Raw genomic sequence first — 18,137 nt, forward strand, 5'->3', positions numbered from 1 at the left:
ATTGATGAACTAGATATATGGATTCACCTTGTAGGGTAATTAGAATTTAAAACGTGTAATGCTATATCTTATGTTAGTATAACAATTGGTCACTGTTAAGTTGCATCAGAATGTAAGACATCCAACAAGCCATAACTGATGATATATAAGGATTCCGCCGAGTGTTGTAATAGATGCTGTAACAACCGATCCTAAAATTAGAGAAATAGTCAAAATCATTAAGTAAGTTTAATAACTCAGCTACTCCATTTTCATTAGTTGCATCTTTGTGTTTACTGAGACGATTTACTTTATTGTAGTTTTTTTATTCCGTCTTTATTTTGATTACTTCATTAGTTTCATAATTTATTTTAATTCTAATTTATAATAAAAATTGCACTAATAAAATTGTTGGACCAATTCCTATAACAACAATCCATGTGGAGATGATCTTGAATACTTATCATTATATGACTTGTTGTGTACACTTGCACATTGACACCCATAGCATTAAAGATTGCACAGACCAAGGTTTTGGCACCGTTGTCGGGGATTGGTGCTTATTGTGATTTGTCAAATCAATTTTAGTTGGTGCAAAATTTTAATTTTCTTTTTGTTTACTGTGTTTGCAGAATTGCTCTAGCAACCCTTGCATGTGTAAATATAAACGTGTTGTATTCCAATTTAATCCAGAGATTGAAAGAACTGCAAGGAGATTGAGGAAATAGAATAGGAATTTAAAAGTTGTTGTAGTAATTGGCAATTTGCAAGATATGGGGAACTTGAACCCTCACGGAGAAATACAATCAGTTAATGGCCAAGAATGTCAAAATGGGCAGAATATTTAGGGACAACTAGGGAATAACAATATTATCTATATGGCATATGATAGAGATAGAGCCATTAGAGACTATGCCATGTTGAACCCTCAAGTTATACAACCTGTAATAGTTAGACCTGAAGTACAAGCTGCTGATTTCGAAATCAAACCAATGATGTTTCAGATGTTATAAATAGTGGCGCAATTTAATGGATTGCCATCAGAAGATCCTCATCTTTACCTTAAACTGTTCTTAGAAGTGAGTGATGCTTTCAAAATTATTGGAGCATCACATGATGCATTGAGACTCAGACTTTTCCCGTATTATTTAAGAGATCGAGTAAGGGCATGGTTGAATTCTTTGCCACCAAACCCCATTTGGATGACAAATTTTTGATGAAATATTTACCATCAACAAAGAATGCAAAGTTGAGGAATGAGATAATATTTTTCCATCAACTCGAAGATGAAAGCTTGTATGATGCATGTGAAAGATTCAAGGAGTTACTCAATAAATGCCCTCATCATGGTAATTCTTGTTGCATACAATTGGAAACTATTTACAATGGGTTGAACCTAAGCACTAGATTGATGGTAGATGTTTTAGTAAAAAGAGCCTTGTTATCTAAGTCTTATAATGAGGCTTATGAAATTTTGGAGAGGATAGCCAACAATAACTATCAATGGCCATTAACTAGACAAGTCGCAGCAATAGGAGCAGCAGGAGTACATAATGTGGATGTATTAACAGCATTGTCAGTTCAAGTAATCTCGTAGACAAATATGGTAAAAGCTATGACTACTGCTCTAGCAACAGTTAACCAAGTTGCTGAAATCTCATGTGTTTATTGTGGAGAGGGGCATCTATATAATAATTGTCTTGGGAATCCAGCTTCAGTCAATTATATGGGCAACTTCAATAGACAAAATTAGAGTAATCCATATTCAAACACTTATAACCCTGAATGGAGACAGCACCCAAACTTTTCATGGAGTAATCGGAATTAGCATGCTGCAATATCCAGTGGACAGAACAAACGTACTCAGCCACTTGGTTTTCACCAGCAAAATCAAGGGCAAAGAAATACCAATAATGATCAATTCAGTTCTCTTGAAACTCTAATTTGAGTATATTGTGAATAATGAAGCAGTTGTCTAAAGTCAGGCCGTGTCATTGAGAAATTTAGAAAATCAAATTGGACAACTTGCTACAGTGTTGAGCAAAAGACCTCAAGGCAATTTACCAAGCAACACAGAGGATCCAAGGAGAGACGAAAAAAAGCCTTGCAAGGTTATTAACTTAAGGTCTCGAAAGGATGTTCATATTCTAGTTGGATTACTAAAAAGAATAGTAGAACTCATTTCAACTGAAGAGGAAACTCAAATTGAAGAAGAACCACAACAACCCATTTTCAAGTATATTAGTGAGAGTAGCCAAGCTGCAGCAATTGCAAAACAAAATATGATTCAGTGTATGTGAAGGAAAAAGTTACAGCACTAACAACAACATACCAGAACATGGCAAAAGAAAAGCAGTTTGTACAGTTTGCTGCAGCACTGCAGTTTAGACATCCACCACCATTCCCTGAAAGATTTCAGAAGCAAAAGCAAGACAAGTAATTCAACAAATTTTTAGAAGTTTTGAAACAACTACATATTAGCATTCCTTCTGTAGAAGTATTACAACAAATGCCAAAGTATGTGAAGTTTTTGAAAGATATATTGGCAAGGAAAATGAGGCTGGGAAAATTCGAAATAGTTGCTCTAATACAAGAATACAATCATATGCTGCAGAGCAAAATACCTCAGAAGTTGAATGATCGAAAACGTTTCACAATTTCTTATTCCATAGGAAGACACTTTATGATTTTGGAGCAAGTATCAATCTTATAACATTATCAGTGTTTAAGCAATTGAGAGTTAGAAAAGTCAGATCAACTACAGTGACATTGCAGCTGGCTGACAGATCTCATGTATATCCTGGTTAAGGTAGATAAATTTATTTTTCCAGTGGATTTTATAGTGTTGGACTTTAAAGCAGTTAAGGAAGTATTGATTATTCTAGGCAAACCCTTCTGAGCCATGGAAAAGACTTTAATTGATGTTCAAAAAGGAGAACTGAACATGAGAGTCAATGATCAGCAAGTTACCTTTAATGTGCTGGAAGAAATGAAAAGTCTTGATGAGGTGAAAGGCTGCCATTTTGTCAGTGCTGTAGAGCTTGTTATCATAGATAGCTTGAATAATTGGTGTAGTAATGAAAAGATTAAGGCTGCCACATTTGAAGAACTTGAAGATGAAGATGTTGCAACAACGCATATAACATAGTTAGGAGATAAGCAACCAGTGAGGACTGACAAAACTTTTGAGTCTCTTGATCTTTCAAATAGGGAATTGAAACCTACTGTACCATCTATTGATCTACCTCATTCTTTAGACTTAAACTTCTACCCTCACATTTGAAATATGTTCTTCTAGCTAACAATAATACATTACATGTAATCATTTTCTTTGAATGCAAATTAAGAAAAAAGCTTGATGGATGTGTTGGGGAGATACAAGAAGACCATTGGATGGACCGTAATAGATATCAAAAGAATCAGTTCCTCCATATGTATGCACAAGATCCTGTTGGAGGATTGCTGTAGCAACTCGGTAGAGTAGTAGATAAGATTAAATCTCATCATGAAAGAAGTTGTGAAAAAAGAGATTATCAAATGGCTTGATACTGAAATCATCTACCCAATATCTGACAGCTCCTAGGTAAGTCCAGTACAATGTGTTCCAAAGAAAGGTAAAATGAAAAGAATGAGCTTATTCCCACAAGAACAATGATTGGATAGAGAGTTTGCATGGACCATAGGAAGTTAAACAAAGCCACAAAGAAGGATCACTTCCCGTTGCCTTTCATATACCTGATGTTTGAGACTTGTTGGAAAAGAATACTACTGTTTCTTGGATGGGTATTCAAATCAATTACAATACCACCGAAAAAAAGTTACTAACAATTGTCTGTGCATTTGACAAATTCAGAGCCTATTTGGTTGGCAAAAAAGTGACTGTTTACACAGATTACTCGGCTGTAAAATATTTGATCTCAAAGAGGGATGCCAAACCAAGGTTGATAAGGTGGATCCTCTTGCTACAAGAGTTTGACTTAGAGATCAAGGATAAAAAAAAAAGGACTGAGAACCAAGTAGTAAATCATCTTTCAAGGTTGGAAGCGAATAAAAGTACTTTGACTAAGCAAGAGATCACATAAACATTTTCTGATGAGCAACTGCTAATGCTACAGCATGCACAGATGCTATAACAATCCGAGCTTCCGTGGTATACATGTTTTGCTAATTACTTGGTGAGTGCATTGTTACTACCTTATCTAAGTTACTAGTAGAAAAAGAGATTTCTTCATGATGTTAGAAGTTATCAGTGGGATGAACCTTAATTGTACAAGATGTGTTTAGATCATGTGATCAGAACATGTGTGCCTAATAAAGAAATTTCAAACATACTGCAATCATGTCATATTGCAGCATATGAAGGACATTTTGGAGGCCACAGAACAACAACCAAAGTTCTACAATCAGGTTATTACTGGTCCTCTTTTTTTAAAGATGCTTATGAGTTTGTTAAATTTTGTGATAGGTGCCAAAGAACAGGGAACATATATCAAAAGCATGAAATGCCATTAACCAAAATTTGGGAAGTTCAGCTCTTTGATATTTAGAGGATAGATTTTATGGGTCCATATCCATTATCTTTTGGGAATTTATACATTCTAGTTGCTGTAAACTATATTTCGAAATGGGTGGAAGCTTTAGCACTACCAATAAATAATGCCAAAGCAGTGGTGAAATTCTTTCAGAAGAATATTTTTACAAGATTTGGGACTCCTGAAGCCATCATAAGTGATGAAGGCACTCATTTTTGCAATAGAGTATTTGTTGCAGCATTGACTAAATATGGAATTAAGCACAAGATTGCTATAACATATCACCCTCAATCTAATGGTCAGGCAAAAGTGTCCAACAAAGAAATAAAAAGGACTTTAGAAAAAAATAGTGAACCCTACTAGAGAGGATTGGTCTCTTAGACTACATGATTTTTTATGGGCCTACCACACAACTTACAAGACACCACTTGGCATGTCTTCATACAGAATTGTCTATGGCAAAGCATGTCGTTTGCCACTGGAGCTGGCACATAAAGCATATTGGGCGATAAAACAACTAAACATGGACATGCATGCTGTAGTAGAGTATAGAAAGTTTCAACTTTGTGAACTTGAAGAGTTAAGATTGTTTTCCTGTGAAAATGCAAGGATTTACAACAAGAAAGCAAAACAATGATAAACACATCCAACAAAGAAAGTTAATTCCAGGCCAACAAGTTCTATGGTACAACTTTAGATTAAAACTTTTCCCAGAAAGTTAAAGTCTAGATGGTCAGGGCCTTTTATCAAAATACATCCTCATGGTGTTGTAGATCTCAAGGATGCATGAATTAGCAAGGAATTCATGGTAAATGGACAACAAATTAAACATTATATTGATGATGTTTTGCACAATTCAATGGAGGATTTATGCCTCACATATCCAGCTTGAGCGAATTAGGGGAAGGTCAGGGTGAAGACCTTAAATCAAATGCTAATTGGGAGGCAACCCAATGATTAGGGGAGTTATTTCAATTTTTTCTTGAACATCAAGTTCAGGTTTGCATGTTTCTCTTTCCGATTTTGGTCATTTTTGCATTGATTATTTAATTTCTTATTTTTCTTTTATTGCATGGCTAAAAAACAATTTGCCTAAGATACTGACACCAGTTGTTGCAACATTCTACTTCATTAATCAGGGGACTTTATCATAGTTGTTGCAGCACCAGATTACTTGCTGTGGCAACAATTCTTACTATGACAGCAACACAAAAGTTGAGTATTTTTTAACCGTTGGGAGTAATTATGCCAGCTAGCGTTAGCAAATCAAGATAAAGATAAAGATGGATCGCATAATCCCTAAATTCCCGAAACTAATTTGCTTTCCTATTTAAATTTGGATTTTTTTAAATTTTAAATACACTTTCCAAACTTATCCTATTAATTATTTTTTTTTCATTTAATTTCACCTATAAAATAGGGATTTACTGTGCTTCTTTTGACTCTCATCCAAATTCTCTCTTCTCGTCCACAGTTTTCCATATACTTTGGACTCCCTTTCACGATTTGTTTCTCTTTTAGGTACCCAACAACTCAGTCCTATTTATTCTAGCAATGACGCTTTCATGGTTACAAAGCCGAAGATGCAAAGATGAAGATAAATTTAAAGAATTTATTGAGCCTCGGAAGATTTCAGAGGAAAAGAGTTTTCACATTCCTCAACAGCCATCAGGAACAATCAACACAATCTATGTTGCTGTAGCAAAGAAAGGATGGCTAGATTTTTGCACTCACCCACGAGACCCTGTGCTCCAAATCGTTAAGGAATTTTACTCTAACATGCTACAACAAGACCAACGCACAATAATGGTAAAGAATGTTCAAGTCCCTTTAGATTTGAAGGTAATCAATGCTTTTTATAATTTACCATTTGATATGGATTTTGAGTATTAAAAAATGGTTGAGAATATGACTGCTAAGAAGTGGAGTGATATGCTTAAAACCCTTACGGTAGAGAGTATTTCATGGTTGAATGTGGAGAGCAGAGTAGTGAATAGAATTGACGTGAAACCAATAGTCAAAGTGTAGGTAAATTTTCTAAAATCTCGATTAATACCCACTATACACACCACCACTGTATCTCATGAAAGGCTTATCCTATTATATGCCATTCTCAAATGTCTACACAAGATTGTCGCTTTGTTGTTTCCCTCACTCATCACCAGCATTTGTTTTATATTTAGGGTGAAAATATTAGTCAAAGATGAAAGAATTAAAAATGAAAGAGCTCTTACTACCTAAATTGTTGAAAGAATTGATGGGGAAACTGCTACTGCAATAACACCAGAACATGTTGTTGTAACTAGCGTGAGGAATGTCACTAGCATTGAGAGGAGGTTGCAAGAATTGAGTGACATCATCAATGAATGTGTACACATACAGAAAAAAGAAAATCAAAGATTCTGGAATTATTTGATGTACTTTAAAAATCATATGCATCAGTTTGCAGTTTACATGAAGAAATAGAACAAAGAATTCCCTAACTTCTTGCTACAGCCGTTTGATTTCCAAGCATCGGCAGGGGATGCTCCCACAACAAAGACAACAATAAACAGTGAAGAAGAATCATAATCCGAGGAAGAACCACCACCAGCTGAAGAAGAGAAAGAGGAAAAGAAAAAAGAAAAAGTAGAAATAAATGAGGAACAAAGTGCAGAAGAAGAGTCAACAACGGAGAAAGATGAGGCACCTTCAGTAGTGCCTCTTAAATGCAGAAATAAGCATATCATAAAAGCTGATGAAGAGGAGACAGAGGATGAGCAGGATGATGAGCCCCTAGTTGCAGTGTTTCTAAGCAAAGGCGATCAAAAAGTTCAAACTAATGAAGAATCAGACGATGATTAAAATGATATTGATGCAGAAATTGAAGCAGCTGCTAGTAAGGCTACTAAATCTAGTAAAGAAAAGAAGAGTTTGCTAGACATTATTGCTGAAATCACTTCTCAGGAAATCGCTACAGCAAACCCTCTAGGAGCCACTACTTAGAAACCTCCTATAAAATCTCCTAGCCAAACTCCAAAGGTATCTAACAAGCGTAAAAGGACACAACCCTCTAGAGATGCACTAAGAAAGCAAAGTCTGATAAGCTCACACCTCAAAACACTACAGATACCCTCTAACCAGTCCAAGCAAGAAGAAGAAGAAATCAGTTGCTGCAACACGCCTCTCACCAAGGAAGAGTCCCGAGGTGGAGCCTAACAACAGCTATTCTGCTCCACTAGTGCTGCAGCATCACCCTACAACAACAGGGGAATACCCCCTACCAGCCAGTTTATTTTATTTATTTCTAAAAACTTTTCTTTCACTTGGTTATATTTTCTTATCTATTTTGCATGTCGTTTTATTTAGTATATGTAAGTTTATCATTATTTGATTTTGTGTGTGTGTGAGGACACAACACCTCTCAAGTTTGGGGGGTTTGTGTTATGATGTAATGTACTGGTAAGTGTATGTGTTTGGATTAGAAAACTTAATGAAGATAAATTGAGTAGTATTCAGTATTTTTGACTGCTAAGTAAGGATAGTTTGTAGATGGAGGTTGAAATTATGTTCCAACACTTAAGCTTTGATTAAGTTTTATGAGAATGCTATAGCAAAGGCAGGAAAATCAAAGAGGATAGAAAATACCTCAAGTTTGGGGGCAAAATTTTGTTGAATTGTGTTTTTTTTTAAATAAATTCTGCTCTAGTGGCTCTAAGTTGTTTGGTAACAAGTCTGAGTATACACCCCATATGCAAACTCGAGTCCAAAGGCAACAAGAGCTTTGAGCATTGCTGTAGCACTAAGAAAATAAATAAAAACAATTAGAGAAGGTCTTTTATCTAGGATATTGAATAGTCAGGTTTGTTCATGAGCCCCATATTCAGTCTTGAGTTAAAGGTGTCTATAGATAAGACTATATTGTAACCATTGCTACAACAACTCTTATCTGTGCATTGGTTGAGTAATTGGATGTCATCATTACAAGAGATAGATATTCACATGAAAAAACAATAATACATTGAAGAGAATTTGATTAAAAAAACAAAAGAGAGAAAGAGTATTTTGCTATAACACAGTTTGAACTTTTTTATAACTTCTGCTCCCCCATCTATGAATGTACTTATGTTTTACACACACACACACTTCTGCAGCACCTCTGGAATTTGATCAAAGTGCACACACACACTTTGGACATAATGAGGCTTGAGTCTAAGAACTGAACTGCAATGGAAAATTTGATGAAAGAGATAATTTATTTGTTGCATGAATGTGTGATTAAAGTGTGCATGTTGTTGTCATTACTTAAGGACAAGTAATGGTTTAAGTTTGAAGGTATGATAACTCTATGAAATGAGAGTTATCATAGCACTTTTAGACTTAAAGTATGATTATTTAGAGAATAAATGACAAGTTTTTATTGCATTTTAGTAATGTTTTGCACAAATGTCCATTTTAGTTTACTTTTAATAAGTTTTGTTTGATTTAGAATAAATTGTATGCTTAGATCATATGCATAATTGTAGGTGATCGAAAACTCAAATTTCAAGGAAGGAATGCGACTGCAATAGGCTTGAAAAGATAAAGACAGAACTTGCTTAGAGAAGAATTGAAACAAGTCTGGAACAATGTAGATGCTGAAGTTGTTGTTGTAGCATCATTGTTGTAGCAATCCTAGAGCATTGACAGAGAAAATTTAATGCGAGATACTTTGAAGATTACTGTTTGGAGTTTCCTAAACTGAATGATGCATGAAAAGAAAAAAGAAAGTCGTCATTAGTAAAAACGAACGGAGAAACAAACCAAGAGAAAACAAAGATCAAGAAGGAGAATTGGCGATTGCAATAAAGGATTCAAGAAGAATATCGAGTGGATTTACACTCTATTTCTTGTTCCCTTGTTTTTATCTCGTTATGATGAATTGTTTGATGACTAAAACTATTTTGCTTTTTGTTTTATCACGAATTATGAAATAAATGTATTTGTAGTTAAGTGATCAATAAACTTGATTGTTAATTGACTGATATTTTGTGTTGTTGCATGTTTGCTATAGCAAGTTGTTTTGATAATACTCATTTCAATTCACTAGCTCGACTGACCACGCACTTAGTGATACTAGCTAAAAAAGGCATGTATTAGTGGAACATATCAAAGCAATACTTGGTTTTAGATTGAGTTTCCTGAGTTGGGTTTAACTTGATTCGAAAAGGGTCATGCTTATTCTAAAATTAGTGATGAACTATATATAGGTACCCACCTTATAGGGTAATTAGAATCTAAAACGTGTAATTCTATATCTTATGTTAGTATAATAATTGGTCTCTATTAAGTTGCATTAAGATATAAGACATCTAACAAGCGATAGTTGAGAATACAAAGGATTATGTCCAGTGTTATAGCAATTGATCTTAAAATTAGAAAAATAGTTAAAACAATTAAGTAAGTTTAATCACTAAACTACTTCATTTTCATTGGTTGTATCTTCGTGTTTTCTAAGACAATTTACTTCACTACAATTTTTTTATTCCGTCTTTATTTTGATTAGTTTATTAGTTTCATAGTTTCTTTTAATTCTAATTTGGAATAAAAACTGCATTGATAAAATTATTATAGCAATTCCTATAACAACAATTCCTGTGGAGACGATCTTGAATACTTATCATTATATTACTTATTGTGTACACTTGCACATTGACTCCCATAGCATTAGAGATTGCACACACCAAGAGGCATGAATGGCTGAGTTGTAATAGCATAAGTGTTGTGCAAATTTTATTGAACTCATAAGTGCACGAATCTATTGTAGAATAGATTAATAGTGATGAGTGTCGATACCACGAAGAGGTGAATTTTAATTATATGTAGAATCAATTTTCTTTGAGGGTGGTTAGATTTGTGGTGAAAATAATTTGGAATATTCTAAAATTTAAATTAGAATGGCAGGAATAAATTAAAGCGAAATCTATTGAAATGAAGCACTTGGATATCTAGATCTGCATCAACATGCACCATGGGCTAAATATTCCTTATTAATGCCAATTAAATCATGAGGGAGGTTTTCACTCCTCATGAACCACACTCTAATCAATATGAAGCCAGTTAAACCAGTGCGGTATCTAAACAAGATTATTACTATCTGTCGACAAAAAGTCAAAATATCCACAAAAATCAGAGAGGAAGAGAAAGTAAATTTACTAAATAAAGCCCATGGCACATGTTGAGATTTTACCTTCAACCCAAGCTTGAAAGAAAATTAGCTACTCATAATTGAATTAGGGGTAAAATGGAAAGTTTTTAAAATATGTAGAAAATACAAGATGAAGAAGGAATTACAAAAAATGGAACTCAAAAATGAATTCAAGGGTACCAAATTAGGAGGGGAAGCCCCCTTTTATAGATACACTGAGTAAATCATGGCCATCGAATTAAAAATAATTTGGACGCTCAAGATTACGCCACGTGTCAACAGTATACGGTTTGACCATGAGGTTTGAATAGTAACACGGTATGAACAGTGAGGTGGCTTGAATAGTGATGCGGTTTGGTTATAAATAATTTTGTGTATATGCATGTACTGTATGCATGATTTTTGGTCCACTAACATGCTGCCATGTCACTGATCAACAGTACATAAGAATTTTAATCTAATAGGATCGTGATACCTTATCGGTCAATGCCACATCATCACTCTGTATATTTGAATAGTATCATTTTTCTTTTTATGCTCCTCCTAAGGTTTTCGACTGTCTTCAGTTAAAAAATTATGTTCGTTTTGCTGTCTGATCTCTCGTTCATTATGAATGACCATAATGCCCCTAAAATACATAAAATACTTAATTATAATACAACACACATAATTAAATTACAAGAGACTTAAATACATAAAAGTAAGAATGTTAGTGAAACTTAAAGTGTAAAATGACGATTTTCTCCTCTATAAATATACACTTTTTAACACTCAACAATAAGAGAGATAGTGAAGCCAGTTGTAAAACTCAGAGGAGAGAGATAAAGCATAGAGAATACCCAACTAGTTAGTAGTACAATTGACGAACAAAGTTTTCTAAAAGGAAAAGACCCTTTAGCAATTATGATAGTGTCCAGTAGGGTCACAGTGCTAGTACAAGCACTTGCCCTCAATGTTATGTTTGTGGTAGATATCATAGAGAACGGTGTATAAGCAATTCGTCATGTCGATTTCATTGTTGACAGCTAGGGCACTTGAAGAAGGATTGTCTGACCTTGACAGTGAGCACTAGTTTTGTATCAATCAAGACCCTTATCACTTTCAGAATGGTAGTAGTCAGTTTCAATGCTAAGAGGTCTCTAGAGAAATGTGTCCACATTTACTAACAGGCTCTAATCTAGTGTAAAAGAGACTAACATTGGTCAACAGAGAAGCCAACCAGGCAAACATGCATACAGGCGCTTGTATTTGTTTTGACCTCATAGGATACAGGCACTTGTAACTGATTCTATTAGAGGTTTATGATTTTGATGCTATATTGGGGATGGATTACTTGTGAGCCATCATGTTACAGTAGACTGTTTTCGAAAGAAGTGACTTTCAGGAAAGTTGAAGACTTTAATATCATTTTCTATGGAGAGTGATGAATCTTTCTTTCTTATGTGATATCAATTATTTCTATTAGACGATTATTTAGAAAGGGTTGTTTAATTACTTAACTTATGTTATTGATACTTAAGTGAAATTAAAAGATATACCTATGGTGAAAAAGTACCTAGATGTGTTTCTTTGATGACCTTCCTGGTTTGCCACTCGATGAAGATGTATAGTTCACCATTTATTTGATTCCAAGCACAACCCTTATTTTTATGGCCCTATATAGGATGGCTCAATTAGAGCCACAAGAGTTAAGGTACAGTTGCAAGAATTAGTCAATAAGGGTTTCATCTCTGAGGAGAACACTGATATTATTTGTGAAGAAAGAATAAAACTATGAGATTGTGTATAGACTATATGCAGTTGAATAAAATCACTATTCAGAACACATATCCACTTCTTTAGATTGATGATCCATTTGATCAATTACAGGGTACTATAGTTTTCTCGAAGATAAAGTTACACTCGGGTTATTACCAAATGAATTAGAGATTTTATTGTACCCAAATCACATTCAGGACTTGTTATGGCCATTATAAGTTTCTAGTAATGCCATTTGGGATAAATAATGATTTAACAATATTTATAGATCTTATAAACCGAGTATTTCATTCTTATTTAGATTAATTTGTTATTGTATTTATTGATGACATCCTAATATGTTTATATTCTAAAGCGAAACATGCAGAGCACTTGAGGATTCTTTTACAAACCTTGAGGTATTAACAACTTTATACTAAAGTTAATGTTAATTTTGGCTAGAAAGAGTTGCATTCTTGGGCCATGTGATTTCGACTAAGGGTATTTGTGTGGATCCAAAAAAAAAATAGAAGCTATAATGAATTAAGAAAGCCCAAATAATGTAGTAGAAGTAAGAAGTTCCCTTGATTTACCATATTATTATCATAGGTTTGTTGAAGGCTTTTCCATGATAGCTTTACCTATAATGAAAATGATAAGGAAAAAAAAAGGACAGACGATTGTGAACAAAGTTTCCAAGAACGTAAAATAAGACTGACTTCAGCTCAAAATTCTTACATTTTCTTCAGGTACTGAGTGATTCATAATTTATAGTGATACATTTTGACGGGGGTTGGGTTATGTATTGATGAGGTATAGAAATGTAACTGTCTATGTTTTTTAATAGCTAAGCAATATGAGATGAATCATTAAATACATGATCTAGAGCTCACAGTAGTGGTGTTTGCATTGAAGACTTATAAGCATTATTTATATGTAGTTACTTGTGAGATTTACACAAATAACAAGAGCTTAAAATACTTCTACATACAAGAAGAATTAAATTTAAGACAACATATGCCAGTTGAGTTGATTGCAGATTATGATATAACATTCATTAACATCCAGGTAAGGTGAATATGTTAGCTAATGCTCTTAGTATGAAGTCTTTAAATCCAATAGTCCACCTGAAAATGTCGTATCTTTGTTGTCGATTGACTTAAGATCTTTGGGTTTAGACATAGTGCCGATGAGCCTGGACCACGTTTTTCTCATTTCTAGGTTTTGGCCTTGTTTATAGCAGGCTAAAAGTACTAAATTAAATTTTAGTATAACTTTTCATCTACAGAGAGAGGGAAAACCCATAAGGTTATTCAAATTTTAAAAGATATGCTTCGAATATGTGTCATGTAGTTTTGAGGTAGTTGAGATACATATTTTCCTTTGATGAAGTTCACTTATAATAGTTATCAATATAATATTTAGATCCCACCATTTTGTGGCTCTATATGGAAAGAAAATTAGGATTCTAATCTATTGGGATGAAGCCAAGAGAAGACAATTGTTAGTTTTAGAAATTGTTTAAGTACTAATGAGAAGATTAATGTCATCAGAAAAAAGTTAAAGGCCGTGTAGGATAGACAAAAGATTCATGCAGACAAACATCAAATACCATTGAGTTTGTAATGGCTAACAAAGTTCTTTGACAAATTTCTCCTTGGAAGGATATACTTCAATTTAGAAAACATGTGAAGTTAAGTCCTTGATACATAGGCCCACACTAGATTATTCAATGTGTTAGTCCAGTTGCTTACCATTTGGCTTTACTTTCAAAGCTATCATAAGTTCATAATGTTTTCATGTTTTGATGCTACAAAAGTATATTTTTTATCCTTCTCACATTTTAGATGTAGAACTAGTCCAAATAGTAGATATGACTTATGAAATAGAACTAGTTCAGATACTTGATCAAAAACAACATTTGTTGTGTAATAAGATGATTTTCACTAATTAAATTATATGAAGGAGTCATGCAAGAAAGTAAGAAACTTAAGAATGTAAGGATTAGATGTGGTGGTAGTATTAATATTTGTTTCAGCTAAAAATATAAATTTCGATGATGAAATTTTTATGAGTTGGGAGGAATTGAACACATGTGCCTAGCTTTCTTTAGCTAAATACAAAGCCAAAAAGGACTTATTAATTTTAACCCGCCAAATAAAACCACACGATGCTTATTAAGTTAAAAGCAGCTAGTTGCTTGCTTCATTGAGACCACTTGCATGCTTCACTTGTATGCTTCATTTGCATGTTTCATTTGAATTAGTTGTCAGCTTCACTGAATTTCTCACATGTTTGCTTGGATTTGGTGGCTATATAAAGTGAAAAATATTAAGAGTTGCTTCATTTATCAATTTAGGAGTTGAGAGCAAAGCATGTAGAAGAAAAGAAAGAAACTAAGAGAAATAAGAAAAAAGAAAAAGAAAAAGGAAAGAAAAAGAGAAATAAAAGAGAAAAGAGAAGTCAAGAGTGAGAAAAAGGAGAAAAAAAAAAGATAAAAGAAATTAAGGAGCCAAGATTGAAAAAGAAGTTAAAAGAAGAATTGAGAGGAAACGTTACAAGAAATGGAATTGGGCAGTTAGATTAACATCCAGTGAACCAAGGGGTAACAAATTTATAAAGTTTAAGCAATTATGATTTGGTTTACATTATGCGTATTAGTTTTTTATATTAGTTGTAATAATTAATTTTTGAACCCTATGTTTACGAGAAATTCACGTTCCAAGAGAACAAAAAGAGTCTGAACTAATAGTAAATCAATCATATAATGTGCGTACATATAATTATAATATGATGCAGTTCAGTTTCTACTCAATTGAGATTGGGCCACAACACGCATTGCTACATGACTTGCAGTTTGAGCACGTTTTTGTTCGTATGTATATATTTAAGATGTATGTATGTCTAGTGACATGTAAAGTGTGTGAGTTTCGAATATGTTTTTAGATGAGGCACATATGTTATTATATGTTTATAATGGAGGCTTGAGGCTAGTTTTATAGATTCATGGATTAAGTCTATTTTTTGAGTTTTAACAAGCAATATGCTGAGTGTTTCATGTATAATTTTCATGTTTGCTTATGTATTATGTTCAGTGCAAAGTGATATCATATGATTATGTATAAGCACTAGTACACTATATTGCTTTTATATATATAGTTATATCTACTTATTGAGTTGTAAGTTCACTATTTTCCTATTTACCCCTTTCTCCTAGGTTCCCATAGGATTTCGTACAGTTCAATTTGTACTCTGTTGAAGTTGGGCCACAACACACATTTCTACATGACTTGCAGTTTAAGCACGTTTATGTTCATATGTATATATTTTAAGTGTATGTATGCATGTGTAGTGATATGTAAAGTGTGCGAGTTTCGAATATGTTTTTGGATGACGCACATATATTATTATATGTTTATAGTAGATGCCTGAGGCTAGTTTTATAAATTCATGGATTAAGTCTATGTTATGAGTTTTAATAAGTAATACAATGAGTGTTTCATGCAATCTGCCTCAGATCTGACAAAAGGGTCGGGTCGAGCCATGTCATATTTATCGGACGCTAACATCCATATGTAAACTAACACAATCAAGGGACATTTTAATAGTATGGTATGTGCAACGAAGCATGGATCTATGATCGGAGATGTATTCAAATTTGAAATTTTTTTTGCAGCCAATGTTTACAAGAAGGCGACCAACCAATAGCATATTCCATGAATTTTCTAAGAAAAAGTATTAGAGATTGTTGATCCTTCCTTCTATTGGAGGAAATGGCAAATTCTAGGAGTCATACATGGAGACGAAAGAGTTAGTATTGAGGAGTGCTTGGCTGCTGTATTTAAAATTAATGGAATCTCCAATTGCTCAATGCAGATGAGAGATATTATGACAAAATTGTGCTCTACAAGGATCGGCGAAGCTAGCAGAGGCCTCGCTTAGGCTCTAACCCAGTCCATTAAATTTCATGTAGATTCCTTAGTTTAGTAAAATATAATTATATGAATTACTGTCTTCTTCCATCTAATTTTCACTTGATATATAATCTTCTTTTATCTAATCTTCCCTAAAGCATAATTAATTAAATTTTTTATTTAGCTTGGTCTAACTTCTAATCTAATTTTACCAATGGCTACAAGGGAGTAGTGGCGAAGCTAGCTGTTGAAGTCAACAAATTGTTGGTGCACCAACAATTTGTTGAAAATAATAATAATTGAAAAATAATAATAATTAAAAATTATTATTTTTAATTATTTTATTCTTAGCATAGTAATTCATTTCTCCTATAAATAGCTAAGGATTTCATTCATTTGAAATCATCCCAAAATTGTTAAGCTTATAAGTTTCTAAGCTTTTGAGAGAAGTGAGAGAAGTGTGTCTGGGGAATTTATCTTTCCTGCAGAGTATGAGAGTACTGGGTATATTTTGGGTTTCTGAGAAGTGAGATTCGTTACTTAAATATTTGTACTCTATTAATTGTTAAATAAACAATTATTCTTTCTTGCCTCCGTGGATGTAGGTTTAATTACCGAACCACGTAAATTCTTGTGTCCTTTATTTTTCTGTAATCATTTGGTGCGCTTGATTCCACATTCCGCGCACAACAAGTGGTATCAGAGCCGAAGGTTCGTACTTGGGGGGATACGGTACTGTTCACATATACGGTAATATTCTCGTATACGATACTGTTCACGAATACGGTGGAGACGGTCATTTGTACTTGGGAGACAGTCTACTGTAAGTAGTGTGTATTTTTGCATGTCTTGGAAAGTTCTGTCAACAAAGGCGATAAGAGTTTAAGGATTCTGGTTTTAATTAGGACCGAGTTCCCGTCCAGTTTTCTGGGAACTTTCTTGGTGCATTTATTCACGTGAAATTAACATCATAGAGACTGTTTTTCAAGTGGAAATAGTTCGTTGAGAAAATGGTAGAAGGTGAAACTTTCAGAATTAGGGAGAGATCTACCGAGACTATTTCAGGAGACACTTCAGGTGGGAGGCGAGATTTGTCAAATCGCTATTCAGCACCTGTTATAGGAGGCCAGAAGATCGATGTTGAAAAGTTTGATGGGAAAATCAACTTCGGCATGTGGAGGTACGAAGTTATGGATGCCCTTATTCAAATCGATCTCGATATTGTTCTGAAAAATAAAAGACACTTGTATGATGAAGAAATTTTGGATCGTATGAATGAAAACAGCCTGTGGTCAGATCAGATCGTGTTTGACCAAGGAGGTGAAATCCTTGGTGAAAGATGAGGAGTGTGCGGTGACTTTGTGGCGTACATTAGAGGAGAAGTACCAGGTGAAAAGTCCTGAAAATTGCCTTCATGAAATGAGCCAAGTATATGGTTTTCGAATGAAGCCTGGGGTGTCAATGCACGATCATGTTTCAAGATTTGAAAAGTTACTTGCTGATTTGAAGAATCTTGATGAAGATATTAAGGATGAAGTCAAGGCTATGATTCTGTTACACTCACTACCAGAGGACTATAGCCATTTTGTGACTACTTTGATATATGGGAAGAGTGTGATCGTCTTTAAAGATGTTTGCACAACATTGACTAGCTTAAAGATTCGGAATAATGATAAAAATTCTGAACGAGCATTGTCTGAAGCTTTGGTGAGTAGAGATTGGGCGATGGAGAAACAGAAGAAGCGTGGTGGAAAAAATTCTCGATCCAAATCGATAAGCAGAAATATAGCTCGAGATGAGTGTGCCTTT

At 34.0% G+C, this 18,137-nt stretch overlaps 1 protein-coding gene and 1 non-coding gene across 2 annotated transcripts; one reads left to right on the forward strand and one right to left on the reverse strand.

Moving 5' to 3' along the window:
- Window positions 1-1,226: 1,226 nt before the first annotated feature.
- LOC112499127 (small nucleolar RNA R71) lies at window positions 1,227-1,333 on the reverse strand. The gene has a single exon (XR_003066650.1). It is a non-coding gene; the product is annotated as a small nucleolar RNA R71 (small nucleolar RNA).
- Window positions 1,334-6,065: 4,732 nt separating this feature from the next.
- Window positions 6,066-7,355, forward strand: LOC107177832 (uncharacterized). The gene is made up of 2 exons (XM_015532313.1): window positions 6,066-6,353; window positions 7,089-7,355. The coding sequence occupies exons 1-2, from the start codon at window positions 6,066-6,068 to the stop codon at window positions 7,353-7,355; spliced, it is 555 nt and encodes a 184-aa protein (XP_015387799.1).
- The last annotated feature ends 10,782 nt before the right edge of the window (window positions 7,356-18,137 follow it).

Source organism: Citrus sinensis, chromosome 4 (genome assembly GCF_022201045.2).
Source record: "Citrus sinensis cultivar Valencia sweet orange chromosome 4, DVS_A1.0, whole genome shotgun sequence".
NCBI lineage: Eukaryota > Viridiplantae > Streptophyta > Magnoliopsida > Sapindales > Rutaceae > Citrus > Citrus sinensis.

Coding starts and splice junctions, on each gene's coding strand:
- LOC107177832 (XM_015532313.1), top strand. CDS start 6,066: ATGACGCTTTCATGGTTACAAAGCCGAAGATGCAAAGATGAAGATAAA. Junction 6,354..7,088: donor AAGTCCCTTTAGATTTGAAG/GTAATCAATGCT, acceptor TCATAATCCGAG/GAAGAACCACCACCAGCTGA.